The sequence below is a fragment of the Pollachius pollachius genome (assembly GCF_949987615.1).
Source record: "Pollachius pollachius genome assembly, chromosome: 1".
Lineage (NCBI taxonomy): Eukaryota > Metazoa > Chordata > Actinopteri > Gadiformes > Gadidae > Pollachius > Pollachius pollachius.
Window position 1 is genome coordinate 39,164,970 of NC_136934.1, and position 9,844 is coordinate 39,174,813.

A 9,844-nucleotide genomic window follows, 5' to 3' on the forward strand; every position below is an offset into this window, starting at 1 on the left:
TCACTCAACATTAAAACTGAAAAAAACACCAGAAAGTCCCTCGTTAGTCTATAAAGCTTTATTTTGCACACTAAAAGGTTAGCGGCATTGTTGATACACTTGAAAAAGAAAAATAACAAACAATGTTACAAAACTCCAACCTCGCTTTGACTCAAGTCACAGTAACAAACATTTGACCTTTTAAATGTTGAAAAATAAGATTATGATCTTCTACCAAATTTTTGTAACATAAATATAGTCCACTTTGCGTGTTCAGGAGCTCAGGAGGTAGAGCGGGTTGACTGGTAACCGGAAGGTTGCTAGTTCGATCCCCGGCTCCTCGTTGAGTGTCCCTAAGCAAGGCACTTAACCCTAACTTCTCCTGATGTGCTGGCTGTCGCCCTGCATGGTTGACTCCGCCGTCGGTGTGTGAATGTGTGAATAAGTCGCTTTGGATAAGCGTCAGCAAAATCCCCTAAATGCAAATTTTATCCAAGTTATTTTATTCCTGCTGTAAAATCCAATCTGTTCCGTTGTGCATAGTAACAACGCCTATGTTAGGTTTCTCAATATCATTTGGACGAGACATGATGGCATATTTCTGAACTCTAGCTCCTCGAGCCAAATGGTATTTTCCCAATGAAGACATCCCAGTATCTACTAAATGAACTGAATCCTCTGTGCTTAAGCCCTCTCAAATTACGTTCTACAGAAAAACTGCATACAGTACCTCTTAATAGTACAAAACACATTTTGAAAATAACTTTTTCTATTGATTCATTAACAAAGTTTCAATCATGGTACCTCTTAAACATATATATATGTTAAGAAAACGTGAGCATTCAACATACATACAAAAAACATGTGAGAAATTATCTTAAATGCAAAGAAACAGGTTCCTTGATGAAAAAGTGTTGCTTAATTCACTGTAGCTGTATCCGTGGCATGTTTTCCTTGAACCCGACCTTATACAGTTATGTTTGTTAATTTAAAAAAATATTTAAAAGAGTTGTTAATGTGTGTTAAGTATTCATGTTTGTTATGCATGTTACTTCAGGCACTTGAGGTCTTCCAAAACATGTTGTGATATCACAGCTGTAAAGAACTTAATTAGAATATTCACCAATGTACAACCAACCAGGTTTGTTTTGCTGCTGTGTTTTATAGTTCCAAGAAGTTTCCACTGATTCAACATGAATGTACATGTTCTGAGTTGTTTTTTTCCTTCTTCCTGCAAGGCGCTCCTATGACTACTGCAATGGATATGTTTCACGGGTAAATGAAAGACAATTGCCGGCCATCAGTGGTACAAGGATTATTTTCAAAGGTTGATCAATATTAGATTAGGTTAGGGTTAGCTTTGATCAGACAACAAGGTTCTTTCTGATTTGAACATCCAATTAAATTCTGCATACAGGGACAAACATTAGGGTTTAATTTGGTGTCTGTGACTCTTGAGGGCGTTCTTTGTTATTTATCTCAGAGTCGGTTTAGGGAGTGCAGTATGTGATCCGCCAACAGATCCAGCACACATGTATTTGGTCTTCGTCCTCACCAGGCTTCCTTTGTGGAGCTCACTGTTTCCGGAGAGAACCTGTGGTGCTGAAAGCCCTGTCCCTACTCATCAGACACACGCACACAAACACACGTAAAGGCACACGAAAACACACACATGCCCACAAAAACACACAAACACGCACATACATACACACACACACACACACACAGGCACACGCAAACACACACATGCACACATACACACACATGCACACAAACATAATGAGAAAAGAAAAGCACACAACAGATATAGAAAGTGTGAGGTCATCACTTATCAGTTATGTAATGGCATCACAATACATTCAGTGACAGTAATTATACTCAACGACTTCTGCATATCCCATAAAAGGAGAAGCCAGCATTCCTTCATATGTACCCTACTTAACCGGTTTACCTATAACTTGGTATTAGAGGTGTCTCTGGAGACATGTACTCTTGTGAGGAGCACACACATGCACACGTGTATTTGTGTGTGAACATGTTCTTTCACTGAAAGAAATTAGTACATTAGACACTCTCTGGAAATGCCAGCGATTTTAGAGTAAACTGTACACACTTTTTCTGAAGCTTCTGATTGTATTGTGTTGTTAAATAAAAGTATTTATCCTCGTTACGCATGACTAACAGTTCTCAACCTGGCATGACACTCCTTTAGATGCATAACATGGGCATGTTTGTCCACCCGCATGGCAAGATAGAAACAAATATATTAAATCTGTTGCATTAACTTTTCAAGTTGTCTCAGTATGATAAGGGTCAGTACTGTCAACTGAGGATGTATCATAGATACACGTTTTTTTCTGAGGTGGTGTATTGAAAAGCATGAATTTGTAAAAAATTATTCAACCTCCTAACTTCTGTATTCAAATGTAATCATATTGCAAGGACCAAACAATATGTTCTTTTGTTCATAATTACATCTTGTTACTATGCATGATTAGATTATAAATGACATTAACACTAGCCCTGCCAGTGTTTTTCACAACATACACAACATTGTGTGGCAACAGGGAACACTCATGTAACCTATTCACAATACAGAGCACTATTAGCCTTCTCTGTTATTTGTTTGTTTCAAAGTGTGTGTGTGTGTGTGTGTGTGTGTGTGTGTGTGTGTGTGTGTGCATAGCTGCCCTATTGTCGTCAAATTCAGCCCATCACACTCAATGAGAGCCAATCATAGATGCTATTTTTAAAGAGGTAATCAATATTTAGGATTGTTCAAGATCACCAGATGAATGCTTAACTTGTTACCCTGCCTTCAGTGATGCTGCTATCTATGTGTTGAATATCACCACAGCAACAATGACATCGGTACCTCAGCCTGAGGAGCAGGGGTAAGGTGTAAATGGGACATGTTACACAAGATACTTACATGTGACATGCTACTAAACTAACTTAAGAAGATGGGTTTGCTTCCTAGACTAAGTGATTGATCATTGATTGTTTACTAGGATGTGAAAAGCATCTGATCTCATTTGAAAAGCTTTACATCCCTCAATGTTTAGTTTAGCACATATATTAACCAAGAGTAAAACCAACACCCACCATCAGTATCCTTATGTCTATCTGAATATATATATATATCTATATGTGTGATTACTCATCTCCCTTTGCTTTTCTGACTATACCTATGCGTCAGATTATTCCTTTAACATCTCTAACATCTTGCTACCTCAATCAGGAAAGTTAAGCACTTTTAAGTGAGCTTAATATTGTAAATCCTGTCCTGTTAGCAGGACAGGTTTTTCCGGTAACTAGACGCTGAGTTAAATCTGGTAAATCAATAATGGATGAACAACTGTCTTGAGCCCACCCCCCTCACAGCTGTCACCAACTATTATCATCACTCCACTGGCCAACTGGTTTATTTATATTCAATAATGATGAGATCACCATGCCACATCTTCTCAACACCAAGGGGTGCAGCCAAAGTGCATGAATATCGGACCATGTTTTAGTGACTAAACTTTAGTGACTTGTTTTGAAAGAATCATTTCACCCTAAAATGAATGAATGAAGATGTGTGTGTTTTGTCAGTCTTGCTGTTGCATACCTTAAGGTGTGGGTTCTGCAGGTGGTACTTTAGCAGCTGCTAAGGCAGATTGTTCTGGAGCCTCTTTCTCAGGAGACACAACTGGCTCGGCTGTTTTGTCCAACGCAACCAGAGACATCAGTAGGACTTCTGGCACTGTAGCTGCAGCGATTTGTAAATCGATTATTGACTGATCACTGGCCAAGGTTTGGACTGTTTCTTCAACTTGTGCTGGAACCTCAACTGGTAGAGAGACTTCTACTTGTGCTGGAACCTCAACTGGTGGAGAGACTTCTACCAGTGCTGGAACCTCAACTGGTGGAGAGGCTTCTACTGCTGCTGGAACCTCAACTGGTGGAGAGACTTCTACTGGTGCTGGAACCTCAACTGGTGGAGAGACTTCTACTTGTGCTGGAACCTCAACTGGAGGAGAGACTTCTACTTGTGCTGGAACCTCAACTGGTGCTGGAACCTCAACTGGTGGAGAGACTTCTACAGGTGCTGGAACCTCAACTGGGGGAGAGACCTCAACTGGTGCTGGAACCTCAACTGGTGGAGAGGCTTCTACTGGTGCTGGAACCTCAATCGGTGGAGAGACTTCTACTGGTGCTGGAACCTCAACTGGTGGAAAGACTTCTACTGCTGCTGGAACCTCAACTGGTGGAGAGACTTCTACTGCTGCTGGAACCTCAACTGGTGGAGAGACTTCTACTGGTGCTGGAACCTCAACTGGTGGAGAGACTTCCACTGGTGCTGGAACCTCAACTGGTGGAGAGGCTTCTACTGGTGCTGGAACCTCAATCGGTGGAGAGACTTCTACTGGTGCTGGAACCTCAACTGCTGGAGAGACTTCTACTGTTGCTGGAACCTCAACTGGTGGATAGGCTTCTACCTGTGCTGAAACTTCTGCTTCTGGTAATGTTTCAACTGCTGCTGAAACTTCTACTTGTTCAGAGGTTTCTACTTGTGAAATAACCTCAACTGGTGCTGAAACTTGAGTAGTTTCCAGTTGTGGAGATGTTTCAACTGGCGGAGATGTTTCAACTTCTACTGGTGAAATGATTGCAGCTGGGGCTGAAACTTCACTTGGAGCTGATATAGGGGTTTCATTCGCTGCTGGGATTTCTGCCTCCACATTTGAAACCACCTCAGCTTTGGCCTGAACTGGTGCAGGAGGTTCATCCTGGATGACAGATACATCAGGCTCCACTGCCAGGACTTCCTCTGTGCTCTCAACAATGGCTTCAACCTCAGAAGGTGCATCTGAAGCTGCAGGTTCATTAGTGCCTGCTTCATCCAACGGCAACAGTGCTTCCACTAACGTCACAGTGGTTTGGGATGCTGCTGGTTCATCAGAGGGAGCAGGCTCTTCAGATGGTTCTGGTTGTGGTTCTTGTTCGGGCACAAGAGCAGCAAGAAGGTCTTCCCCAGAGCCCAGGTCCTCCTCGGCCTCCAGGCCCATTAGCACTTCCTCTGCTTCATCCTCGGTACTCGGTCCACCGACCTCCGATTGGAAGGTCTGCCCAGGCAGCAGTACCTGATCCTCAATGATCCTTGAGTCTTCAAGGATGGCGCCGTTTGCTACAATTTAATCAAGAGAGACAGAATACAACATTAAACATATTATAATGACTCTTTTCTCTTGTATAGTTTAGTAGTATGGTCAATGGAATCATGCTTTTGGTGACCCATTGTATAATGCTTTACAAAGTGATAGATTGAAGGCAGTTCTTGGTTAGTTCTTTTTCTTAATTGTTTTCATGACAATCAAGCAAAAATAATGGAAGGTTCATTTAAACAACCATCATCATTTGAAAACCTTTCAAGTAAATGATTGTGGTAAAGGAGGAATAGATAGGGAACAGTCTTCACACAGCATCTAAGGAAAGTGAATACATTACAAAGATGTAGAAGAAAACACTGTATACATTATCTACACATCAACACAAATTTCCCAATATATATATTTTTTGTGCTATTTATGGAACATGCCCTGCTGGCGACTCACATGGGCCATGCGGGCGACCAGGTGCCCGCGGTCACCGTGTTGGCTACCCCTTTTTTCCTTTTATATGGATTCATGCAATTATCCTGTGTGCGTCTAGTAGGCACCACAAGCATGTGCAGGAAGAGATCAAGTAAGGTAATAGTAAGCTATAATTTTATCATTTTTAAGCATGTTGCTACGACAGAGAACATTCTTTAATTTCCGCAGCTGACAGTTTTATTTTCTGCAGCCTGCGTTGGTCTCTCGCCCTGAGGCGAGAAATGCGCTGAAGAAGGAAATTAAATGCTCCCACTGCTCCTTATTACTCAACATGTCTTCCTATTATTCGATTCCTACCCTCAGATAAATGGTGCACAGTAGAGCTATTGGTCTATCTACATAACCACCTCTCGGCCTGAAATTCCAGTAGCTCAGAGAACAACACGTCACATATAAACAGTTACAAGTGGAACAACCTTGGTTTGTCTTATATCACAATATCCCTCTTTTAAATAAAATTAGACTATTAGCGCAAACAGTGTGGAAGGCATTGGTGGCTGTTGTGTGACGGAGGTAGGGATGTGTTTGTTTCAGCTCGGTGAATGCATGGATGGTTCGGGCCGGTTTGGGTTGGCTGCGGCTTCCTGATTTCATCGCTTTGACAGACGGGATGAACAGAGTGGGGCGCACCGAGCGGAAGGGAATGCAACAGGCTCTCACGCTGCAGGAAACGAGCCGATGAACAGAAATAAATATCAGCCGAGTAGATGCGGTTGAAAGACTCCAGTGAGTGAGATAAAAAAAGGATATGGAAATGTGTTTTAGTGTGAGCATAGAATGTTTTTGTTGTGGGAAGTCTGTATGAAAGACAACGGCACACAAGTACCGCCGGACTACCGGTTATTGGTTCCAGGAGTAGATTACCGACAGATGGAGTGGCGGGTGAAAGTCAACTAGCAGCATCTGGAACAAGTCTGACTGAGTGCATCCAGGAATTACAAAAAACTCTTGGAATTGCAGAAATGTTCCTTGAGAAATTATTTTTGCCTCCATTTGAACACAACCCCCCTAGGTGTGTTAAGCACTGTCTATCATGCCTGCCCATCCTCTATCTTCTCTCTGGCACCCCGATTCTCTACGCCACTGTCTGGCACGCCTCCCTCCTTATTCAGTCTTTCTCACACATACACTGTAAAACACTCTTGTCTGGTGATGGTGAACCCCTTGTATTTTAACAAGGGGTTGTGTTTGGGATGGGACAGAGGCAGCTTCTCTTTCTCTCGCGGGCATGGATGACCTGTGTGTCAACACGATTCAGCAGCCAAAGATGACGGAGAGCCCAGTCAAAACAATGGGGGGGCTAGAGGATGCGTGAGTGCTAGGGGAATGGGGGGGGGGGGGGGGGGGGGTAGACAGAGGACGGGACAAGCAGATGGTTTTGTAGCTGGTGTGGAGACAGTCCTCCGTCATGTATAATGTATAACCCATCCATGCATTGGCCATTAGAGAAGCCTGCCAGGGAAAACCGCACAATAAGTGCAGTCTTCTGGTCCGAGTGATGTAATGCCCCGGGACATGACGATGAGACGTGGCATTTTGTCAGGTGGCACGCTTGTGAGGTGGGAGTCAGAGAGGAGTTACACAGAGCACCATGGTGTTGCTGGTGAACGCACTGCACTCATTGGAGACGCAGCCATGGTGCACTACTGTATTCTGAGATCAAAGCAAGATGGGGTGTTTTTGATTTGATCGGGCACTCCTGGTTGTTGTGATGACATCAGCGGGCTTCTGTCAGAAGCTGACTCGGGGAAATCAATATTTTTTTAAAAAACATCAAGTGGTGGCTTGCTTCAAGCGTCCTGTTCGTCAAAGCAATGCATGGCAGCTCTGAACACCATGTTGATTCATCTGCGTGGCGTGGCCCATGGGAGGGTATTCATGCTGAGTATGTACTCTGCGTGTCCCCTGTGTTGAAACACATGGCGGTGTTCATGGGAGTGCATACTGTACGTGAAGACATGGTACCATCCCACACTGCCAAGCCATGCAGTAGCCCTGTGCCAGATGGACTGACCCATGAATAGACAATCATGTCCTGTGTCACACATGCCAGCGGGTGGTTACATAAGATTCAAACATGGGCTCTACATGGTAAGACAGAACCTCCCCTCATTACACAAAGGTAGGACTGAACATTCGCACGCGATACTAAAATGCAGCTGTAAGGGATATAGACTCAATGCATGGCGAGTGATGCAGCTATCGGATTGCATTCCTGTGTTTAAACAAAATGGTACAATAGTACAAGAATGTGGGGCTCTGTAACATAAGAAACAGGTCAGGTCAGAACCTCTGCCTTAGGCTAGAGGTGAACCCTGTGGAGCTTGTTTCGGCTCCCATAGCAAGCAGGGGATGAGATCAGGTCTGAGGAGCTCCTTTAGATTAAACTACGGCCCCTTTAGATTCATGGAATGTGCAGAGGTAAACACTTTTGCCCAGTGCCTCGTGAACTTAATGCTCGGAACTATAAATGCAAAGATGCCATGATGAGTTAATGACGTTGCTTTACTGTACACTCAGCAAAGTCCCACAGCCTGATTCCAATCTTTTTTGAAGGCACAGAGAGGTAGGATACACATGAGCTGGGGAGAAAGCACACGGTGTACTATAGGCGTAGGCACACCCCCCTCATAAAGGCATTGCTGTGGAAAAACAGAAGAGCCTAGCCTGTGTTCATACAGTAAGGAAGCATGTATTTATCATTACATGCAGACCTTTAAACATGAGGATATGAAACATTAAGCCCAGAAGGAAATGGAAAGGGATCCAAAAAGGGATTAGAATGGTAATGTGATCCCTGTGTTGCAAAAGTCACACGCGTAGACATTCTCATGCTTACCCACGGTATTCCCATTGCTCTCCACCAACTTGCTGACCGGTCTCTTCTCCTCATCCACAACCTGCGCGCTGGACGACGAACAGCCCATGCTGAGGCAGAGTGTACCTCAAGAGTTGAGCCTGGAGTTATTTAAAACCTTTGTGGACAACACAAAGCACCCCAGCTGCTTCCCGTTTGTGCCGAGGAGAAAGGTCAAGGGAGAGAACACATGTGGCAGATCTTTACGGTCCTTAGGAGAAACGGTTGTTGATCCCCCCTTGTCTCGTCTGGTCGTGTGTTGCATGCATGGCCTGCTGCCCTCTCAGCCCCCACTGACTCACAGTCCTCGCAAAGCAACACTGAATACAGTCACTGCTGACGAGCTGTGGTGACTGGAGGAGGTGGAGGAGGAGGAATAGGAGGGGGAGGAGGCAGGGCCTGGGATCTCCTCCCCCTATTTAACAACATGAGGATTCTTTACCATTCTACACGTCATCTTATCTTTATTTAGTGTTAAATAAATGGGATTTCAATAATGATGCTCATGGTGAAAAATCCACATGCAAGTCTTTACTTAATATTGAGCTATTTAGGATTTCAAATGGAATGGACACACGCTGTAAAAGGAAATCATTTAAACAAAGTACCAGATTCTTATCTGTGTCTGCATTCTATCCTTCAGGGTTTTCTTTGGAGTCGTCCCAACCCGTCCAAACCTTGTTTTGTTTGGTTTACTCTTAACTGGTTTTACTGCTTTGCAAAACCCACAGAGTAGGATTCTGAAATGGTCAATGCAAGGCTGACCATCGGTCCTGCAGTAGTTGGGCTGCCTGGGCCTGAAAGGCCTCAGCAGAGGTAGTGTGATACCATTAACCTATGATAAGGTCAGATGGGGAGCAGTGTTGTTTCACCACACAAATTGATGAAAAATAACTTAAAGGCACTTTGGCCAGCAGAATGTATGTTGTTTTTTGAGCATGATCATGGGAAGATACAGGCAGTAAAGTTACCAAGCAGTCATTCCGTGAGACAATGGGTTGACAAGATTCGTATAGGGAAACTTTTGCATTGAGGGTAGTTAATACAAAGGTAACAAAGGTGAGTTGGAGTGACCATCGTGGAGAGATTAGCTGTTTTTTTGTTTTTTTTAGATTGGTCATATGGCTGAAGTCAGCCGTGGCGGGGGAAGCCAAGTTAAAATGCAATACACTGTGGGTGACGTGGATATGTCTGCAAGTCTGCAAGACAGTTAAAGGAACCTACACAACAAAGAAGTCTGTCGATTGGCATTACTATCAGACTTCGTGGCTTTAGCGGCAATGCAGATGCTAACTATCTTAACACCTCTCAGTTAGAGAGGAAGGGAGGTATCTCTTTAGGTCCAAGGATAATGTATACAATTCCTTTT

At 43.7% G+C, this 9,844-nt stretch overlaps 1 protein-coding gene across 1 annotated transcript; it reads right to left on the reverse strand.

Annotated features, from left to right (window-relative positions):
- Positions 1-42: 42 nt before the first annotated feature.
- Positions 43-8,765, reverse strand: LOC307079675 (uncharacterized protein). The gene is made up of 3 exons (XM_079742144.1): positions 8,458-8,765; positions 3,593-5,152; positions 43-1,596 (listed from the first exon to the last, which is right to left on the reverse strand). Exons 1-2 carry the CDS (start codon positions 8,543-8,545, stop codon positions 3,594-3,596), a joined length of 1,647 nt encoding a protein of 548 aa, XP_079598270.1. The 5' UTR covers positions 8,546-8,765; the 3' UTR covers positions 43-1,596; position 3,593.
- Positions 8,766-9,844: the final 1,079 nt, after the last annotated feature.